The following is a 22,872-nucleotide window of genomic DNA, read 5'->3' as shown; positions in this document are numbered from 1 at the left end:
GCGGGAAGGTAAACAGCGTTTCCGTGTGCGGCTCTAGCTCGCCAGAGCAGCGGTGTCACGCTGGCCACGTGACCCGGAAGTGTCTCCGGACAGCACTGGCCCCCGGCCTCTTGAGTGAGATGGGCGCACAACCCTAGAGTCTGTCAAGACTGGCCCGTACGGGCAGGGGTACCTTTACCTTTTTATTATTACCTGCAATTACCACCTAAACAATTAGATTACTGTAATTCACTCTAAAGGTGTAATTAGGTGTAAACCTGCATGAGTTACGTGCTCTGGCGGTTGCTGGGACCTGGCTGCATATCCATACCAACTCATCCTATACATATCTGATATTATTTGAGGGCACTTACAAGTGGAAGGTTTCTGTCAGGTACCTGACAACTGCACTCTGGCACTGGCAGGACTGTCTGTTCCCTTGCTGGTTTCAGCTGCTCCACACTGATTTGCAGCATTGGCGCAGGAGGAACAGCAAATCAACAGCGCCACTCTCTTCTGCTGTGGTCAGACCACACCTGGAATACTGTGTCCGATTCTGGGCACCACAATTTAAGAAGCAATGAAGCACCAAACCAGGGGTAGAAGCTTCAGACTATTCTATTTGGGTGCTAAGATTTTTTTATTAAGTTCTTTTCTGTTTTTGATACCACAAACTACCATCTGGAAGCACCCTTAGCATCTTACCAATTAAACGTGCATCCAGATACTACTACTACTACTACTACTACTACTACTACTACTACTACTACTATTATTATTATTATTATTATTATTATTATTACTACCACCACTATATTTATATCCCACCTTTCTCCCATAACCGGGAATGACAAAAATTAAAACAAATACAAATGAGGCACACATATAGCTAAAAACATATTAAAGGTTATGGTTAAAAAGCAATTAAACTGTGTTGAAACTGTAGCCATTCAAATGCAGACAGTGGGAGGAGGGGACACAGTACATCACACTATTAAGAGCCCTTTCCTTATATGCAGTCAATTCCCAAAAGAACTGGAGGAATAAAACAGTTTTCACCTGCCAGTGGAAGGACATCAAGGAGGGAGCCAATCTAGCCTATCCAGGAAGGGTGTTCCAAAGCCTGGGAAATAACATACGTACAAGTATATGAGGTTGGATCCAAAGGAACTTTCTCTGCAAAATGTTTGCTGGGGTAGGACAAGTTGAAGCAACTATCCAGGGCCAGAATTACTGGTAGCTTGCTCCGGGCAGAACCACCATTGCATTGCATCACTAAAGGAACGAGTTTAAAGATGATACAGATTTGGTTATGCAAATTTAGAAATAAGTATTATAATTTAATTAGAAAGTCAATACATCTTACAGTGGAGAAGACTGTGACCAGGTGAGCTATCCTGCTGTCCAGGTATTAATCGTTGATGAGCAACTTCAAGGTCTTCTCTGCTCTCCCTTCTTGTTGTTCCTAAATCTATAAACCAGACTTGAATCTGACAGTCCTTCAAACAGAGGGTTCCCTTTTGAGAAATAGGACACCCTAGCGTCAGGATAAGACCATATCATTGGTAACCTGGTCTGGGGTGTGCTAACTGACCATGGCTACAATCAGGTGGGGTACAATCATGTATCCATCTATCCTAACTCTTATTTTTGAATTAAATTGTTCCACCTTTGTCATTATTTTGTCATGTTCATTCTAAGCTTGGTTCAAATGTACCAAGCACAGAATCTCCTCAGTCTGGGGCTGGTACAGATTTGATATATTGGATGAGTAAAAGTTAGCTGCTTTTTCTACTGGTCTACATTTTTATTCTGTTTTCTGTTACCCTATAATACATAAATATACAAAACAGTGGAAGTTGTTTTTGTTTGGGGAAAATATATAAGGGAATTTCTTGTATTCTCTAACCCGTCTGAAGTAGTTGGAAGAAGAAAAATAACAGTTTAGGCTGCTGTGAAGAAGGTGGTTTGGATGATCTGTCTCCATACTGAAGGACTTTGGGAAATAAAGAAGGAAAATAAGCTAGCTTTCTGTTGTCAATAAAACATAATCAGTGTTACTGCATATCTTTTTTTACTTAAAGCAACTATTTTTTCACCTAAATCTAAGGACAATCAAGCTATCGCTCTTCTCTACTTTTCTCCCTATTTGGCTGCCACATTAATATATTTCCAAATTCTTTAATATTGTTTTGAATTTTTTCACACAATCTTGTTAGACTCCTTGCAAAAAAACAAAACAAAAAAAGCCCAACAACAATCCTGGCCTCCTCCAGTAGAAACTAGGTGAAATTGTTAGCATTTCAGAATCAGGCTGATCCTTTAAGATTTTGGTTTTCAAGTTACTGTTCAGAGGTTATTCTACTTCACATGAACGCTTGATTGCTACAAATATTTCATTGTTCAAATGATAATCTCATTTGGATTGGGAAGGTACTTACTTAAACCTGCTGATGGACTGTATCATTATACAATGGTTGTTTTCACTGTTGCAATATTCTTGTCTTCCAGTTTTCTTTGTTTTTCTTTTTATACCATGAACTTGCTATAAAAGTTCTGGCTCATCTTACTGTGTATCATATTATGTATTTGATCCCCTGTAACTAGTTTAGTTAGATGTTAATAAATTTTACATCTCAAATACCATCACACATCCTGGTGTTTTGTGTTGCGGTTTTTAAAATTCCATTGCAGTCTGCCTTCCAAGTAGGCAGTTGGAAGCCTGATGCGTCATATTTATACTCGCCCCAGGATATCACCATTGTACATTTTGCCAGGCAAAAATCTTCAACGGTTTGCTGTAACATCTGTGCGCTCTCCAGATTAATGAGGCGAATGAAAGAACATGCCATAGAAATCCCATGCCACAGCACAGATCAGAAAAAATACAGATTTCATGGAGTGTAAGAATGCACACAGGCTTAATTAAGTTGGAAAGAAACCCCGAATATGACTCACACTAGAACTTGCTCAGTCTGCAGGCCCAGGTAAGCAGGCCCTTCAAATGAGACACTTCTGTTTGTTTTATTCCTTAGATAAGCAACTCTGGGGAAATAGACGGCTATTAATGGAGCTTCTGGTCTGTTCCCAGTCTCCATAGTCCAGAACAAATAGATCAACCTAAGACAGTGGTGGTGAACCTATGGCAATCGTGCCAGAGTGGGCACTCAGAGCCCTCTCTGTGGGCATGTGTGCCATCGCCCCAGCAGACAAAGTGACCAGCTGCTCCCCCCCCACACACCAGTGCTGGCGGGAAACGCTCCCTTGAGTGTCTTTCAGCCACAGGGTCATTGGTGGATGTTGCGTGCCCCCCACTTCTGTGATCCGGAAACGCTTCGACCGCAGCGGCATTGGGAGGAGTTGCACACCCGCCAACCCCATAAAAAGCTCAACAGTTTTGGGCAATCTTCCTCCCAAAAGCTCAACAACTCTGGGCCATCTCCCCCCATTCTCTAAAATTTGAGTCCCCAAATTCTTAGTCTTGGACACAGGAGCGTAAATTGCTGTGTTGGTACTTTGTGATAAATAAGTGAGTTTGGGGTTGCAGTTTGGGCACTTGGTCTCTAAAAGGTTCGCCACCACTTACCTAAGATGGCACCTAGTAGGCTCCTTGACAGATGGAAACCATTACAAACTGGCCAGGCCATCACACCTAATTTTCACATTGCGTGCAAAAATGTGCTTCTCTCATCTCTGTCCATCTTCTGTGCTTCCTGTGGTGATCTGGAATTCTATTTGTGCCTGAAGGGTTGACCGTATTGAGCCAAAGATCACATGGCACAGCTCTTGCTGGACAAAGTATTGTGGTACCAGCACCAAGAAAATTGCCTCAGTGATATAAAAAAATGTCTTCAGGATTGCATTTATCCACTCCCTACATCCTCCATTGCCCCACCTTCCTCCTTTACCAATAGTTTACTGTGCAACAACTTTACCCTATGCCAGTCTCCCAAATTGCCAAAGTGGGCAATTTGAAGCACACAAGGATGGTCATTGATGTCTCCTCATGTGACTTGCAGCTCAGAGGTGTTTACTGCATCCTGAAACTTTTTTTGTGTTATTGGTTTTATCTGTTTGATGTAAAAATGACATGAACTGGAAATGAGCTTAAAAAACAATAATTAAGGTGCTACCAGAAACAACCTTCCTCTTTTGTGTGTGTGTGTTTGTTTTATGAGAAACTCTGGGTTTAAAGCAACAAAAGATAGTGAACTTATTGCTAGTGGAAAGAGTACAGGTTTGCTATTTTGCTTGCTCTGCTGTCAGCTTGGCAGCAGCTTTGACATGCTGCCATATCCCAAAATAAAGTCGAGAGATCATGCTACTGTATTTCTCCCTATTCATTTCAAAACTGGGCTAATAAAATATCTGCCATTTATTTAGCCCTTTGACAGTGTTGGGTTGCCATATTTCAAAAAGTAAAAACCAGGACACCCCAAAAGTTGTTAAGCTTCTTTTGGGGCTCAAATTTGTAGAAAAGTAAATTGTTGGGCTTTTTTTTCCAGGCCAAAGAGCCACCTTTTGGAAGTCCTCCCTTGGATGTCATTTCTGCCTTTGAAGTCCCAATAATATCCTGGAGAATCCAGACATATGGCAGCCCTAACAGATGAAACATGGAAAAGGGTCTCCTCTGCTGATCTTGGTGCACAAGCAGGTTGATATGGGAAGAAGCATTCCTTAAGAGTTTGAGACCCAAGCCTTTTAGAATATTCCAGAGGCAGGCATAACCTATGAAGGGGCTGCAAATGCCAGATACTTTGCAGATTGCTTCCAGGTTGGCTTTGGCTTGTGCGTGGCCTGCAGTGCTATTCAAATATTATAATTTTTTTGAATGCCCATATGTAGCCACTAGATGTCACCAGAAATCACATAAAGTGTGTTGCTTTTGTAGAAGAAGAAATGAATGACCTTAAAATTATGCAGTTTTTGGTGGGGCAAGAGTCAAGTACCGTATATGGTATATCATTGGAGTGTATTCTATATTGAGAGTTAAAATTGAGCACCATGGCAGCCTTAAAGTAATTCAATCCCAAGTCAGTCTTCATTCACCTGAGTTACAAGCTCATTTGGGAATCATTACTAATGTTACAGAAATCCTGAGATCAGCAGCTCCCAAGTTAGAGGTACACTAGTGAGTTGAGAGAGATCTGAAGAGTGCATTCAAATTTGAAACAACAATCTATGCCCTTTGGAAGAAGTGAGGAGACCTAGCCCAAGTAATAGAATCAGATTTAATTGGGGAGAAATTACTGGCTCCCACTTTCAGTGAAGACACAGATCCTTCAATGCAACATACTTGAGGTAGCATGTGGTCTGTAAAACTCCCTAGGAGAGCTTGCTGTTGTCCTGTTCTGCCTTTAGAAGATAGGCCAAGCAGCTGCTGTTTGGCTTGCGCGATCCATGAAATCTCCCACAGAGAGCCTCAAGGTCCATAAATAGCAACACCCTAGTGGTCCCGGGCCCTAAGGAAGTTAGATTGGCTTCAACCAGAGCCAGGGCCTTTTCAACTCTGGCTCCGGCTTGGTGGAACGCTCTGCCTCATGAGACCAGGGCCCTGCAGGATCTGATTTCTTTCCACAGGGCCTGTAAGACAGAGTAGTTCCACCTGGCCTTTGGCTTGGAGCCAATTTGATACCCTCCCTCTCTTTCTTTTTTCCTTTCCTTCTCCTCCTGCGATGAGGCTACATTTTAATATTTTAATGTTTCAATATTTTATGTTGTATTTTAATTTTGTTTTTAAGTTGTAATTCAACTTGTTTTTATTATTGCTTGTAAGCCGCTCTGAGCCCGCCTTGGCTGGGGAGGGCGGGGTATAAATAAAAATTATTATTATTTTATTATTAAATAAACTGGATTTCTGTATCTGCTGCTGATAGGCAAGGAGACCTCAGGAATGAGTGATCCCTGCTCTGCTCATCATCTCCAGGGCAAGAATATAAGTGCACTAGGATTCTTTATGCATCCCATGCTGCAGCTGACTGGAGTCAGGGAATCCCAGAATCAACACCATTGCTCAGAAAGAAGAGTCCCATGACTGCCTGTGTAGCCTTATGAGGCTTTGCCCTCAGGTGGGAAAAATATTGCACCTGGGAAAGGGAAAATGGGAGTCAACAGACACTCAAGGAAAAGCTTTTATTTCTACCATCCATGAACTGGTAGAAGGAGCAAGTGTGATAACTCACAAAAAGCATGCACGAGTTCACAGTCATGTGCACAAACATATATACCCTTCCAGTTCCCTCCCCTTTCTCCTCCTTCTTCCAGAGTCCTGCCTATGAGTTTCTCTGAGCATGAACAGAAAGCTGTCTTGGGACTCTCTTGGCACCCTTCCCAGGAAAGGGGGGGGGGAGAGCCAAGGGGTCGAGGAGCCCTGGTGGTTCAGCATGTCCAAGATGTTGCAACCGAATGAGATAAAAGTCAGTTCTCAGGCCTGAGTATTCTTGGCAATGACAGAGCCTATTCATTAGCCTTTTGATGATAAAAGTAATGGTTTTTCCTATGTACCAGCATCTTGGGAGAATCCACAGAAAAACTAGTTGTGGATTTTAGGAGAGAGAAAGGGAATTTTGGACAGTTTTGAGGCCTGGGGTGATTTCACAGACAGGATTTGGGTATCCTGTCCCTTCACCTGGGAAAGGGGAGGAGAAAATTTTGGAAAGCAATGTGAACAAAGCTATCTTACAGTTGCAGGTGGGATGGCTGATTGTGGTTCTAGGGACTGGTTGAGAAATTTTGAGCTGGATTCAGACGAACTCAATTCCTGTTTAATTTAAGAGGGTTTGTTAAATCATTACTTATTTGTCCCATTGATTTCAGTGGCATCCAAGTTTAATGGAACAAGCTATACATGACTTGATAAGTCCCATTGATTTCAATGGAAGCGAAGCACAACTAACACGGGCTGGTTGCAACCAATATAAGCAAGGATGAAGTGAGAAATCAGTGAAAGCCAAATTGACAAATGGATTTTCAAGAGTGTAGCTCATTGGGGGCCTTTAGCTAGGTTGAAAAATAGCCCTGGATTATTTTGGGTTGGTTTTTAATTGGTGTGGGGAGCTGGGAAAGGAAGTTTGTTTGACATTCACCATCATCTAAAGCAAATATTTATACTGAAGTCAAGTTACATGGTAACATAACATGCATGAAACAATGGTTTATCGGATGGTTTTTAAAAAAACTTTTTTATGACTAAGCCCTAAGGCAGCAAGTGTTTGAAAAATGCAGATCCAGATGGTTCCTAATAAAACATGAATGAGGCCAGATGGCTCTTAACAAAGTACTGCTGAGGCAAATCTTTTAAGATATATCAGGGACTATTGTTCAAATTTTATCTGAAATTCACAAAAGTGAACAATCAAGAAATGAGAGAGCAATTTGTTTGATCTACATAACATGCAGGTGGTAACCACTTAGATTATAAAGGTGCAACTATATTATCTCTGTATTTGTGTGCCCTGTGGTGTCTATTGCTCACAGGCACAATACTCATCCTGCAAAATAATTCCCTCATGAATGTGAGTTGTACAAAAATACAAATCTGTTCCAGTCTTGTTCCCTCTCACTTAAATAGTTATTGTACAGAAAAAATGATCCTGCATAACTGTTAAGTTTAAGCCGTGTACATCCTTTCTGAAATTCTTTGGGGAGTGGTCCCTCTATCTATACTATATGCCCATAACTTTCTGCAAGGATTCATGCTTTTTGTATACATGAGCAAAAAAGGCCCATCTGTTGCAATAGTTGGTAGATATTACTTTGGTAAATTAGCCTCTTGGACTATGACACCTGGTGGCTGAAATAAATAACTGACACAAAGTTCTGAATTTTGTTCGTGAGTAGATCTTGCAGCAAGCAACCAAATCTCTACCAAATCTCCCATTACTGTATTATCATAGTCCATTTATGTTATTTCTTTAGCTAAACCTTCCTGGAATGCTGAAACGACAGAACCCATTGGGTTGTATGTATCCAGTGCTTTTTTTTCTGGGGGGACACATACCCCTAACATTTTTGTGAATCTTTGTACTTTTGTCCATTTACTGTATTTATTTTCCCCGATCTGAACTATAAAATGGTAATTTTCTGGAGTCGAAATGAGAGTACCCCTAAACATTTTTTAAGGGGGGAAAAACCATTGGTTGTACTGTATATCTGAGGTGCAAGTAAGAGAGATTCCTTTGGGGGTGATTACTTTACAAAGAAATAAATATCAAGAGGGTTTTGTTGTTTTTTCCTTCCAAACATTCGGGAAGAAGAAGATAATAATTCCAAGGCCGCTTGTGATTCAGGCATTTGTGATCTAACTCGCAGTCCGTTCAAATCCACCAGTCAAAATCCCCAACGATATTCAGTGGCAGGTAAGGAGGCACTGATTTCAACAGGACTTCCCCACAGACTGACCTAGGAAACCCTGCTGCCAGGTGCGTGGCTGCGCGTGCGCAGTGGGTATGGCAGCGCGCGAGCCCCAGGGCGACCGTTGGAGCCAGGCGTCCCTCCCCCATTCGGCTACCAACGGGCGTTTGGCGCTCGCCTGGCCCAGCTCGGCCCCGCGCGCATGCGCACCTCTGGCTTGAGAGGCGCGGGAAGGCGCCGTGGAGAGGCTGGTGGGCGGGGCAAAGAGAGAGCGAGACTCTGTCCGGGTGGGTGGAAGGGAATAATAGCAGCAGCTAATCCACGCTCTTCCACCTCATGGTCCCCTTATTTATTTTTATGGTCCCCTTACCTTATTTTACAAGACACTTTCAGAAAGGCAGAGAGAGCTTTCGAAACAGAGGGTGGTAGGGGGGATATGGAGGGTGAGAGGAAGTTTATTATTGTTATTATAACGCATGGATTCCCCCTTATTAACTTTCTCTATATGGGCTTGTTTAGGCAAAAAAGGAGGTAAAATCCATTAAGGAATGCAATACAATATGAGATCATAACTCCCCGAACTTCAGAGCCTGGGAAGTCACCCAAAGATACAGAATTTGGCATAAAATTTGGCTTTTTTATTGTATAATAATTTGGAATGTTTTAATGTGGATTTTGTTGGATTGTCAAAATGGAAAACTTTAGATATATATATATAAGGTGAAATCCTTAGGGCTAAATGGGGTTGCATTTTTATGCAGACATACCCCAAAAAGAAGAAAACACCCTGAGGTACATGAAATGATTCTGCCCTCACTTTCCTGGAGCTGGGGAGAAGGGCATATCATACCTCATTCAATTCACCTCCACCTTTATGGATTTAAAAGGTTTCAGCCCCAACTTGCCACCTGCCAACAGGCCTCCAAGGCAGCCGGCATGAAGAGTGGTTGGGGCAACTCAGCCTGGTGGGTGGAGTGTATATATAATGAAATTATTGTTATAAGTGACAAAGCAGTATACTAAATTTAAGACAAAGTTCTCTCCTCCCCCCGACTTTTGATGCGTACTTATTTACGGTGAAGTAGGGGTTTATTTGTTTATTAAATTTGTTTACCTCCCTTCATCAGTAGATCTCAGGGCGGTTCACAACCGAAATTAGTGATTGTAAATGAGGGGAGAGGGTTTTATTCCAGATTAATTAGCAGAGTGCATGAGGCTGTGATCTTTTTGTAATTGTATCACTATATACAGAGACAATGTTACCTGGTATCTAATCTGGATTCTGTACATCTGAAACATTCTGTTTCTTCTCTGTTGCTCTCTGCCAATTGTTCAGATTAGTTATAAAGTTGCTATTCCACCCCACCCCCCAAGTGCAGTTAATAACTTGTCTTGACTATATATAAATTAGGGTATCGATGCTCCCACACATCTTGCAAGCATTTTAAGGATTGCAAGATGTGTGAACACTAATAGTCTTTATCTGTAGGTTGTGTCTTATCAGGTTTGATCTGATGGCTTCACATTTATTTCTGGTTCCAGGTTTTTCTTTTAAAATGCCACTACTTGAGAAACAAGGTAAGAGAGACTTATTTAATGCTACTTTTTAGTATGGTGAATACTAAAGTGATCAGATAAGTATCATGAACTGTTAATTTCTTAAAATGTTTGATTTCTCCACTCTAGTTATGTCCCAGTGGAAGGTACTTTTGCAGTGCAAAATGTGATACCATCAGGATAATAACTGTTGTTCCATGTATATTCACCATAAGAAGGGCCACTGTTGCAAGCAAAGAGTGTTTATAAATATAGAATTGTACTGTGGTGAGTGTTTTGCTAGTTGATTAACAGCTCTGGCAATAATTTTAAGAGCTATTTTATTTGTGTGTATGATATCTTCTCATTTATAGGCATCTTTTAAAGCTCCCCTTGGGTCACCCTTAAGCCTGTTGCCAGGTATTGTGAAGGATTTCTGTAAAAGAGATCTTGTTTGGAAGATGCACTGTGTGCAGGGCACCCCGAGCTGTCCTCTTTATGTATTTGTGGCCAGGGAGAGGTGGAAAATACTGTTAAGTATGCATTTATTCTCAATGTGAATATTCAGAATTTCCGTTTTGAATGGTAGGAAGAAAAATTGCACTTGCTGATGGATATACAACATATAAGGTTTCTACATTTCCTTTAAGAGCCCAACAGGTTAAACAAAATTTCATTTTACAGCATGCATTCCAGTGTGCTAGGGACTGGTTATGCTAAAATGTACCTCAACTAACACTGTATTTTTGTGATGATCAATAGTTTTTAGCAAATAAATTTGACATAGTGATAAGAAATTGTAAGTCTATCTGAAAATATTGTCTTTAGAACATACTGGCCCATGGCAGTGATCTTTTAACACAACAGCAGCAACAGCATCACAATAACAAGTCTGCTAATGTGGTTAACTAGGTGTCTCAAAGTCATTCACAATTGGGGTTTCATATTAATATCAGACACTTTTGACCTCTATGACCCAATTTCACAAGATGCAGAGAAAGAGCACATTCTGAAAGTCTATTCTGAGTGGAACCATTTGTGATACAGATTTGAATGATACCCCATGTTAGCACCTCACTGCATGTGAAAAACTAGTGCATTAGGGACCAAAGTTTTAGCCTAGCCATAAAACATTCCATGTATGCTTTATGCAGGGAAATTATCAGATTTTTGTTATTTTCCTGCATTTTGAAGTAGAACAATCTAAGGCAGTATCACATGCTACTTCTGCAAATGATGGGCCACACTGTACAGTCTCTGGAGATGAGGGATAATTGCAGCTCAGCTATAAAGGTCCATCCTGCAATCTGTCTTCCTGTTTTAAAATCTATTGATCCTAATAGTAAGTGGAAATGTATTCCAAGTGTCGGTTCTTCTAGATATGATAATTTAAGGAAAGGGTGCTCTGTATGTAAACTGCCCTAGAATCTCTTCTTAATGGTGGTCTATAAATTTTTCACAGAAATAAATGTAACATTGAATGATCATGTTCAAAGGAACTTGCAAAATGATCCATATGACCTGGTTCCATAAAATCGCTAAGGTGTGTGTGTATTATTATTTGAAAATGTCAAAGCAACTAGTATCAAAACTAGCAGATACGATAAACTGAAATACACTGTAGAACAGAATTAATCAAATAGATGACATTCTTCCCCCCACAGGAAGTATTGTGCATCAAACCAAGCACGTCCCTTTGCAATTTTCTGCAAGCAATGCTTCTGAATTTCAATTGTATTTGGCATAAAATGGTCTGATTCATGCTGGTAATTTCTCATCATGCTAATCATCAACATTCTGCAGCTGTTTCTTAACATCCTGGCCTCCTTCCGTGACATTTTGCCACCATTCCCACAAATATAATTCTTTATTAGCACTTTGCCCTCACTGATATTCTTAAATGTTTTTATCTTGTAAACTCCACTCAATCTCATAGATCTGAGTGGGGGTTAATATATATTCAGTATTATATGCAGATGCAGTGATGAACTAACTTATGTAAGCAAGTAGTACAGACACAAATATATTTGTCTCTAATTACCTGTTTGTGATAATATAACCTACCATCTCTGCATGTTTAACCATAGAAAATAGTGAGCAGATGCTAGTGAAAAATGAAACCTATCTGCAGATTTTGTAAGTACTCCCATTTGAAAGATTGATGTGACTTTTAAAAATTAAATTGTATGTAAATTAAAATTCATTATAAAAATGGATTTTTTTTTATTTAAGAAAAAACAAGGACCAGAGAAAGAGGCTTGTACATGAAATCTGCACCTTTTTGGACAGCAGCCAATCTGTAAGTAATTCATGAAACAAATCTTGCCCATGAAAATGAAACCTGTATAAATGCAGGTGAGGAATGTCTTATGGAGCAATGCTTAATTTTATGGGTGCGCTTTAATTTTCCCCATGTCTTTGTGTTGTGTGAGAGAGGGTTGTATCTGCTCAGAGTAGATGCCAAAGTTAATAATGTCTGTTAATTTCAATGGGTCTACTCTGAGCAAAAGTAACACTGGATACAACCTAGAGTGTGTCTTCTTTGAAATAGTTGGTAAAGCCCACTTGCATCTCTTTTCAAAATGTAGATTCTGCCAAGAACTTTCACCCACTGGCTTTTACTGTACATACAAGTTACTCCATTATTAGCATAATACATTTGGCGTATACTCTGAGATACTATTATTGCACCACATAATCTAGGACTGTGTGCTCATGAGTCCTGACTCAAACTGAGCCCTTGGAGCTGCCTATGGCTTCCTTGAGGTAAAGAGTCAATGGGCCACATTTTAAAGCTGCCATAAAATTTTGACTTTTGGGGAAGTGGATCGTGTCTGTTTTGGAAAGCTATGGCCAATACTTAACAAATTAAGCAACATTGCTACTTAAAGCAATCCTAACCATGTCTACTCACAAGCAAGCCCTGTTGAATTAAATGGAGCTAACTCCCAAGTAAGGGGGGTTAGTGTTGCAACCTAAATTATTCCACAACTTTTTCAGAATTTAGTTTAAAAAATAAAAATATTTATGTGCCTGCAAAAAAAAGAGAAGATAATAATAATCTACATGCTTGGCCACATGTACCTATATATCAGTTGAAAGCCTAAGCAGTGGACGTTTCTCAGAATTGTGATATGTCAGAAGCAAGTCTGGAACTGCCAAATTCCACGTATAAAGCAAAGAGCAACCATTAAAGCCTTTGGAAATACAACAATTATCTGAGAAAAGCAAACATGAGCTTTGAGATATGTTACTTGGACTGCAACAATAATGTTTTGTTTGGTTGTGTTTTTGTTTGTTTGTTTAGGTCCAGGAGATTGATGCTCTGAGAACAGAAAATAGGAAGCTAAAAAATGCGGTACCTATCTGACATTTTATATACATTTATGGCTGGCTTAAAGCCTGTGCCAGGGTTGGAGGTGGTTGTTCAGTGCCAGGGTTGGAAGTGGTTGTTTCAGTCAGAGCTTTACTCCATTTGATGGCATGGGTTTCATGGCCAGAAATAATCCCTTGCTTGAGTTCTGAATTAAATATTAGCTACAGAGGTAATTTATGCCAATTCATAGGATCTAAGGCAGTAGTTCCCAATCCCCCACCCAACAGACCTCTTGAAAATTGCTGAGGTACTTGGCGGACCACTTAATGATTTTTCTGCCTGTTGTAGCGATTGTAAGTGCTGTCTGATTTTTAATTGCATTTTAATTGCTTTTATTTCTTACATATTGTATTTTAGTGTATTACAATTTGAATTCCATAAAATCCAAATTGTAATACAACTAAAAATAAGAAAAATTAAAAAATCAATTAAAATCAAAATGAATATGTTATGCAATCAATGTGCCACATACTGTTTTCAACTACAAAGCAATTAACATGCCACACACCACCTGAATGAAGCTCGTGGATGGTCCATGGACCACAGTTTTGGAACCCCTGATCTAAGAGGAAATATATCCTACACCTCAAATCTGCCTGTTTTGGGCAAGATGTTGGAGCATGTGGTTTCTCAACTTTGTCTTAGACTTAGTTTTGGATCATTCCAGTCTACTTTGGGGATGGAAGCAGATTTGGTCATGCTGGTGGATGACTTCTGCTGGGAAATAGATGCAGAAAGTGCTACCCTGTTAGTTCTTTTGGACCTCTCAGTAACACTTGAAGTCATTGAAGATGTCATCCTTCTAAGTTGTTAATATGGGTTGAATTTAGGATGCATGTTATTCTTCCATGCCAGTGTGGTGTAGTGGTTAAGAGCGGTAGTCTCGTAATCTGGGGAACCGGGTTCGCTTCTCCGCTCCTCCACATGCAGCTGCTGGGTGACCTTGGGCTAGTCACACTTCTCTGAAGTCTCTCAGCCCCACCCACCTCACAGAGTGTTTGTTGTGGGGGAGGAAGGGAAGGGAGAATGTTAGCCGCTTTGAGACTCCTTTGGGTAGTGATAAAGCGGGATATCAAATCCAAACTCTTTTTCTTCTTCTTCCAGTCCTTCCTGGATAAGCAGCCATAGAAGGTGGTGTTGGGGAGCTACTGTTCCACTCCATGGCCATTGAGGAGCCGCAAGGCTGATTCTTTTTTAACGGTTGCAGGAAGTCATCTAGAGGTTTGAAGTGTCATCAGTGTGTGGATGACACCCAGCTCTGCATCTCATTTCTATCTTCCAATCCCAGGAAGGCTGCTGAGCTCTTCAATGGGTTTCTGGAAGCTATTTTGGTGGGGATGAGGACAAACAACTTGAGACAGGATGGCGTGTCCCATTTTGCAGCTTGAAGCAAAACTGGAAGTGCCTCCCCATCCTACTGCCGCCACAGCATCTCACTGAAGCATCCCTTACCTAGATTGTATAGCATCATCTCGACATAAATTGGCTCCAATGCCAGCATCACTTCTCTGCTGCTGGCAGAAGCAATGGGGCATGAGGGGTGCCTCATGGGTGAGCTGGCTTTGACCTGAGGCTGCATCCAGATAAAATGGAGGTATTTTGGTAGTGAAACTAACTGCTCTGGAATGAGGTTTACAGTTTATCTTTGATGGAGTTGCAGTCTCCTTTAAAGACCAAGTGTGCAGTTTGGTAGTTCTTTTGGACTCAGCACTAACAGGATAAGCTCAGCTGGTGGTGGTAGCCAGGAGTGCTTTTTTGCAGCTTAGACTGGTTTGCTAACTGCAGCTTTATCTGGAGAAGTTAGACATTACCTTGGTTATCCATGTGCTAGTCATGTTCTGGCTGGACTACTGCAATGCACTCTAGAGAGCCAGTGTGGTATAGTGGTTAAGAGCGGTAGATTCATAATCTGGGGAACTGGGTTCGTGTCTCCGCTCCGCCACATGCAGCTGCTGGGTGACCTTGGGCTAGTCACACTTCTCTGAAGTCTCTCAGCTCCACTCACCTCACAGAGTGTTTGTTATGGGGGAGGAAGGGAAAGGAGAATGTTAGCCGCTTTGAGACTCCTTCGGGCAGTGATAAAGCGGGATATCAAATCCAAACTCCTCTTCTCTTCTCTTCTATGCAGAGCTGCCTTAAAATACAGTTCAGAAACTTCAGCTGATACAGAATGCATCATGTGATACCAATACTGTACTAGTTGTACTAATTGCTGGTGTGCTTAGGAGCTCAATCTAGAGTTCTGTTTTAACCATTAAAGCCCAAAATGAATTGTGTCCAAGTTATCTGAAGGATTCCCCCCCCCCCCAATACCAGTCTGCATGTATACCCACCTCTGAGAGCAATTAGGTTTGTAAGCATGAGGGAAAGGGTATTTTATGCTGAAATTATTTACTAGCTGATCACTTCAGGAGTTCAGGAAAGTCCTCAGACCCACTTGGTTTTGTCTGCTTTTTCTTGAGTTGTGATCTGTGGATGGCTTTTGTTGTAGTTATTTACTGTACTTTGTGGGATGGGATGCTTGTTGATTTTTTAGTGGTTAATTATTTTGTTCTACTGTATTGTATTTTAGTTGTATGTGGCCTTGGTGAGATTTTCCTCTTAAAGGAGAGGCTTAAAATATTTAAAATAGATAAAATAGTATGTAAATATTTTGATCTAATACTGTTCTAATTCTTTTCCACATTAGAACTCCCGGCTGCGTTATAAAACAAAAGGTATGTATTTACGAAAGTAAACCCATTGAGGAGCATTCTTAGAGAAGCAGCATGTTTTATTTTGTGATAGGCAATAAGGCAATAAGGATGAAGATATATTCAAACAAGTAAGTAGGTTTCAAAGAGTAGGGGGTTTGTGGGTAAAAGAACAGGTAACATTTCTAGTGATTATTGCAATACCATGTTGGGAGGCGTACTTTTATCTTAAAATAGCAACTAAAATTCCACTTGCAAGGAGCAGAATTATATTTTTCTTTCTTCTTAGATTGGGCCCTAAAGAAAGAAGAATATGAAAAGTAAGATATGATATGTTAACATGACATTTTAAACAACAGACTGTGGTTGCATCTAAACTTCCACTATTTTGTGGATATGATTCAATACACCTGGAAATTTAGGTTGCACAGTTGAAGTAAATTTAGCATTCTTGCACAACCACCACCTCCCCACCCCACCCCCCCAAAAATACTCTGGATTTTTTTGTGATAAGATAAGTGACAGGGAAATGTATGGAACTGTGTGGGATAACACTGACAATGAACAACATAATAGAACTTCTGTGCATTTCAGAAAAGAAAGATCACACACAAACGGGCTTGTGGTCTGTCAGCCTCCACCATTAGGCTAGCAGCTTGTGAATGCACATTTTATACGTATTTGCTAAGCATTTTGGTTAGCATCCTTCACATGATAAAGAGTAGCTTGTAAATGTAAACATATGAATATGAATTTGTGTTTATTCTGATTTACTTTCAAAGTGAGATTGAGAGGCTTTCGGGTGAGATATCAAATTACTTGAATGTCACAAACTTCTGGGTGAGTATAAATTATTTCAGGGGTGGGATATACACTTCTGAAAAAGTGATATCTGGTCAATTAGGTTATCAAGTCATTGGGTTGTATCCATTGCTGTGCCATCAGAGTTCCATTGATTCAATAGGACTTCTGTTTGCTCATCTGTCTTTGTCCCTCTCCCCAAATCTGCTCCAGAAGGTCTCCCAACCTAATTTTGAGAGTGCACGGAGGGCAGGAAAGGGAAAGAAGGTTCCTTTGTTTGCATGAAAATTCCTTGCCCCACTGGAACTGTAGCATTGGATACAGCCAATAGACTGGCCCAATCTAGCTAAGGAAACCCATTAAAAGCAAGGGAGCAACTAATGATAACTATGGACTTTCCATAGTACTTAATCATAACTACTTTTAGCTTGTTGAATCTAGAGAATGGCAGAAGCTCTGGCCATGAATTATATACATCTGTTGCTCTTTACAGATACAGTATTAGAAAATGTTTTGAAGTTTAATTCTCCAAATGCAACATTCGTTCTTGGCTTATTATATGCTCTCTGCTGAATTTTTATGCTGATTTTTTTCCTATGTTGTTCTGCTTTGTGTATGTGTGTTCATACATGGATAGTGATATTTTTATGTTTTGTTGTTGTATTCCATCCTAATAGTTTTGTATGTGTATGATTTCTTACTGAAGGGTGTCCTGCAAAACACACACACAAAAAAAACCTTCCATAATCTAATAAATAAAACTAGGATTGGAAAGATTGGGGGAGTGACATGTCATATATCACTTTCCATTACACTTTCCATTATAAAGACGTTTTGCTTGGTTTGCTGAAATATCAGTTAGATTGTCTCTTTCTTTTTTAGTATGAAGAGTCTGAGCTTCTCAACAGCCAAGGTATGTTGTTTTAGTGATTGTAAAGGACATTGATGTTTATTATACATCTGCTTACTTTTATCTTAGTCTGTATGTCCTTCCTAGTGATCCTACTGTGTAAGGTGCCAAAATTTCACATTACTATACTAAATATTTCGATCCATTGTAATCAGCAATAAGAGGGGAAATTCAGACTCAACCTTCATATGATATGAAGGCTAAACCTTGATTCTGAACTACAGTGAGTTACAGTACTACTAACATGTTGTTGTTGTTGTTGTTGTTGTTGTTGTTGTTGTTGTTGTTGTTGTTGTTGTTGTTATATTTATACTCCCACCCATCCGGCTGGGCCTCCCCAGCCACTCTGGGTGGCTCCCAACAGATTAAAAACAGAATAAAACATCACACATTAAAAGTTTCCCTAAACAGTCCCTCTGAAGGAGCAGGTATGCAGATTAGAGGTACGTCTGGATCCATTGCCATCACTTGAGACCCAGGTGGCCTCAGTGGCGAGCAGTGCCTTCCACAGCTTTAGCTGGTAGCCCAGCTTTGCCCCTATCGGGACAGGGGTAGCCTAAATTTTATGCTCTGGTAACCTCTAGGTTAGATCATTGCAATGTGTTATATGTGGGGCTGCTTCTGAAGACAGTTTAAAACTGCAGCTGGTGCAGAATTCAGTAGCCAGTGGCAACACAGTTTGAACATATAACACCAATCCTATCCTGGCTGAACTGGGCATCAATTACTTTCTAGGCCCAATTCAGAGTGTTGGTTTTGACTTAGAAGGCCTTAAATGGCTCAGGACCGCAATACCTCAAGGACTGCCTCTCCCCATATGAGCCAACCTGGACCCTGTGATCATCATCTGAGGATGTTCTTTATGTGTCCCTCCACAAGAGGTCCAGAAGGTGGCAACACAAGAATGATCCTTTTCTGAAGTGGCTTCCTGTCTGTGGAATGCTTTCCTCAAGGAGGCTTGCTTGGTGCCGCATTATATATTTTGTCTAGGGCAAGATAAAGTGACTAACAAATTTAATAAATAAAATAAAGTCTTTGGCACTGGTTAAGATCCCTGGAATTCTTTCCATCTTTTCTAATGTTAGATGCTAGAAGTATCCTCCATCTTATGCACTTGCTGCCTGATACAGCAAGTTTTAGACTGCTAGACCAAGCAAAGAGATATTGAAATATTCCCAGATGTGCATGTGTATAACATAATATTCAATTTTACAGATAAAAGAATTCTAAGTGAACCTAGAAAACATGCCAGGTGAGGGCTTGACTTTTTCACCCCATTATCTACTTACAGAAAGTTGTTCTAAGTGATTGACTGTGTATGAAGTCTGGTAATATATTTTCTTTAAAATTCAGTTATTTTAGCTAAAATTCTGCAGCCACACTGCTTAGCATAAGACTATAAAAAAATATTCAGTGACTTCTCACTTGTCTGTGGACATATTTTTCATATGTGCCTAATTGAAACACAGTTTTAATTAGAAAATGCCTTTTCCCTTTGAGCTCTTTTCCCCTTGAGCTATGTACCTGGATAAACTATCTGCTATTTTTTACATGTAAATCAATATCTGTGACTTTTTAAATGATAAGATTTTCATTTGAATATCCACAGCACTCAGACAGAGGGTGCTTTTGTGCTGGAGAAGAGGTGAGGGCAACTGCATAATTTAGTTTGTTTTGAAATTGCTTGTATGTGAGAGGCATATCCCTGGTGGAGTTTTCCCAAGGAATTAATGCTAGTTTGACTAAAAAGAATAAGATGATCCCTGTTTAGAAGCATGCTACGCATTTGCCACTTTCGCATAGTGCAGAGTGTGTATGTACAAATGCACTAGCATGTTCTACTGGAATATTTAGTAACTAAAAGGGAATGGTTTAGGAACCTGAAAATAACACAGCTTCTATTTAAACACCATTCCAGGTAATGGCAGGGTACATGCAGTTTCACATTCTCCTATGAAGTAGATGCACATTTATGACTATGTGGGATACAGAATCACTACATTTATTTGTTTTTGGCTGACTGACATCGGTGCTTACAAGCTTCTTGAGGCATTTTATATAGCCAATTGCTATAGCAATTACTTGTCTCATTTGGTTAGTTCTTGTTTAATGAACAATAACATCAAAATAAGTTTCTTAAGAGGCCTCTGTTGCCAATGCCAGTTCCTCAAAGTACCTAAACACAAGCGGTTGCCAACTGCTACTCTACAATTCTTCAGAGTATAAATATAGAGGTACCAAAGACTAAGTTTTTTTTTAATTTTCAGAATTGTATCACCTGCTTTTTTTCCTTCAAAAAGCAGTCAGTCAAATCAGCTAAGAAGTGCAAAAGCAAGAGTGATTCAACCGTTAAGATACAAATCATCAAATTAAAACATCAGCAAAAAAAAATGACATAAGGAACAGGACTAACAAACATAGAACCAACAACAACATATTGCTTTAAAAAATAGTGTTTTCAATGCTGGTGGGATATAAATATATGACTACAACCTAACTTATTGAGCAGGGATTTCCACATGAGGTACCACCACAGAGAAAGGCCTCTTGCATATGGTCATCAATTTTATCTTAGAACACATGCAAGAGGCAGGGGTGGTTAGATTGGCTCTTGCCAAGGCATAGAGTGAAGTCAGCCTGCTTGCCTGTCTGTACACTTCCAGGGCCATTCCTTTGCTGCTCTGGGTGGCCGGATGAGGCGCACAGGCTCCTCAGGCAAAGGCACAAGGGACAGAGCACTGATACAGCTCCTTGCCAAGGGCACCAGGGAGCGAAGTTTCACCCAGACGTGGGTAAAACAGCTGATCTTAAATGATAGACAAGTTCACATTGGAGGAGACAGTCAAGCTTGACCCCATGCTATTTAGGGCTTGGTAAGTAATAACCAAGACAATGAACTGCACTCTTTTGATGTAAAGAATATGTAACAAATTTCCACAGTGAAATGCTTAGAATCATATCAGATATGAAATTGGTATAGGCTGCAATCCTGTACCAATTTACCTGATAGTATGCCTCAACAGGACTTCATTCTGGTTTGATATGTATGGGATTGTACTATTACTGCAGGATTGACCCCTTGTTCATTTGGGGACTGTGGTATATGAGGAAGAAAGATTAAATCTTTCCTCCTGCTGTAGTCATGACAAAACTCACTCACTTGAAGGTTAATTTTGCTTTTATTTCATCCCACAGAACTGTTGAAACTCAGACTGGAGAAGATGGCTCTAGGTATCATACAGTGAAAAATTAATTCTTCTTTAAAGAAGATTTGATTCTCTGTGTACTTAAAATTAATGAAGTGAGGGGTTCACTAAATAATTCATGTACTTTGAGAATAGTAACTCTTTGGATTTTCCGTGAGGGTGACAAGGATTATCCTTGGTAGATTTTAAGGACAAGTTGCTACCAATTGACTTAATTTGGCAAAATTGCTGAAACTTTCATATTCAGGTCAGAGAATGGTTGCTGTGGACAGGCAACTTTAGTGACAATAATGTGATGATACAGTGTAGCTATTGTGGTGTGGGGCATCCAAAACCAGCTAAATGTTGAGGCCTTAAGGATTTTGCACCAATCCTTACATGGCCACAAGTGTGGTCTGACCTGAATAGGAGAACAGGACACCTCTTATCACTCCCACTTTCTACCTTTTACCTCATTGTCCTGAAGACTCCTACAACCTTAAAGGGATTGGCAGACTGTAGTTCACAGTTGCATGTTCCATACAACACAATCCACAGTCTGGAATTCAAGATTGACTCTCCAGCGAGTATGCATAGAATTGCAGTCATAAAGTGGTGGACCACATCACAGATTATGAACCTGATCTGTTATTATTTCCCCCGATTTAGCTATGTTGTTGAAGACTCTTTATCACAGGTAAGCAAAGTGTCTGGGGCTAGGTGGGCAGCTGCTGTGCAATTCTTATACCTTAAATCCAACACATTGGACATAGAAAGTCATGCTGATTCTCTGCCGAACAATTTCTTGAATCTAAAATCTGATCTGCCCACTTGTTACAGCCATACCAGTCAGCTTGAAAATTTAGCTGTTTTTGCAACTTCCTGTGGTGGCGGCAAGCTGGAATCTTGTACTCGCAGTGTTTCTGTGTTTCTGTTGTGTTTGTCACTGCCTGTAGAAGAGTCCTCACCTATATTAACAATATGAAGCAAACACAGGATTGAGTATTTCACATTTTATTCACTATAGTTTACTGTACTTATATTTTATGTATTCCCCCTTGATGCCTATTTATCCAACTATTAAAATTAGTCAGTAAATCCAAATAGTGAATTGTATCCAACTAACTCATACTCAGAGTAAACCTTCTGAAATCAGTGCATATGACTAACTTAAATCCATTGATTTCAACATGTCATATGACTTAAGCTGATAAAACCCAGTATATTTTGGGGGGTGGGAATCACAACAGCTGCTTAATCTAGGTGTTTATTGGTTGAAGTGGACTTTTTTTGTAGAGATGCTTAGAATATATTTTTTAAAAACCTTTTCATCTAATATTCTCTTTGCAGGATGAGTTTGAATAGCAGAAGTCCAGTGTGGTGTAACAATAACCTATTTGAGTGCTGGAGAGCTTTCATGTTTGACATTTTAAATTTTGGTGAACCATATTAAAATATTTATAGCTATATGCCAAATAAAGATATTTTAATCCTGCTATAGTTTGAGTTAGTATAGTTATTATTAATAAATTGTTGGTGTGAAAAGCATCAAAGGTACCTGTCTTCACTTGGACAAAATTGCATTTCTTCCGGTGCAGTTTAGAGATTGTTTATCAATACAGTAAAGCATCACATAGGCATTGGGTCCATAGGGGCTATGCATGATCTCTACCACATGTGGATAGGGGCAGCAGCTGCATGTTCTACTGAAAGCCACTCCTAAAGACTGAAATGCAAAACGTACTGTCTGTGACTGCATTGAAATACTTGCAGAGTAGGCACTTTGATTACTAACAATTCTAATTGCAATAGGTTAATAGTGGATTCAGGGAGCCATTGTGTCTATTCGAGGTCAAACAGGAGAGTTAGGATTGCTTTTGACATCATTTGAGTATTTCCCCCTCCCTCGCATATGAGTAGCCCCTTCCCATTCCATGCTGGCCAGACTGACAACTATTTTTAGGGTGCTTCCTAATGGGTGTTTATTGTAGAATGGGCGCGCCTCAAACGCGCGCATCTTTTACAGCGCATCTTGTTGCC

At 40.1% G+C, this 22,872-nt stretch overlaps 1 protein-coding gene across 1 annotated transcript; it reads left to right on the top strand.

The window, feature by feature from the left end:
• The first annotated feature begins 8,568 nt into the window (after nt 1–8,568).
• LOC144329324 (uncharacterized) lies at nt 8,569–22,327 on the top strand. The gene is made up of 14 exons (XM_077937028.1): nt 8,569–8,774; nt 9,874–9,909; nt 11,955–12,003; nt 12,100–12,166; nt 13,175–13,225; nt 15,933–15,960; nt 16,226–16,256; nt 16,719–16,776; nt 17,620–17,650; nt 18,863–18,899; nt 19,257–19,292; nt 20,843–20,878; nt 21,502–21,529; nt 22,183–22,327. The coding sequence occupies exons 1-14, from the start codon at nt 8,768–8,770 to the stop codon at nt 22,195–22,197; spliced, it is 510 nt and encodes a 169-aa protein (XP_077793154.1). The 5' UTR covers nt 8,569–8,767; the 3' UTR covers nt 22,198–22,327.
• Nucleotides 22,328–22,872: the final 545 nt, after the last annotated feature.

This window comes from Podarcis muralis, chromosome 12 (assembly GCF_964188315.1).
Source record: "Podarcis muralis chromosome 12, rPodMur119.hap1.1, whole genome shotgun sequence".
In the NCBI taxonomy this organism is placed as follows: domain Eukaryota; kingdom Metazoa; phylum Chordata; class Lepidosauria; order Squamata; family Lacertidae; genus Podarcis; species Podarcis muralis.
The sequence above is the reverse complement of the archived record's forward strand: the minus strand, read 5'-3'. Positions and strand labels throughout refer to the sequence as shown.

Bases quoted from the DNA above. Each gene is read 5' to 3' on its own strand.
- LOC144329324 (XM_077937028.1), top strand. The intron at 12,004-12,099 runs GTAAGTACTCCC...TTTTTATTTAAG, and splicing joins GAAACCTATCTGCAGATTTT to AAAAAACAAGGACCAGAGAA. The intron at 13,226-15,932 runs GTACCTATCTGA...TTTCCACATTAG, and splicing joins ATAGGAAGCTAAAAAATGCG to AACTCCCGGCTGCGTTATAA.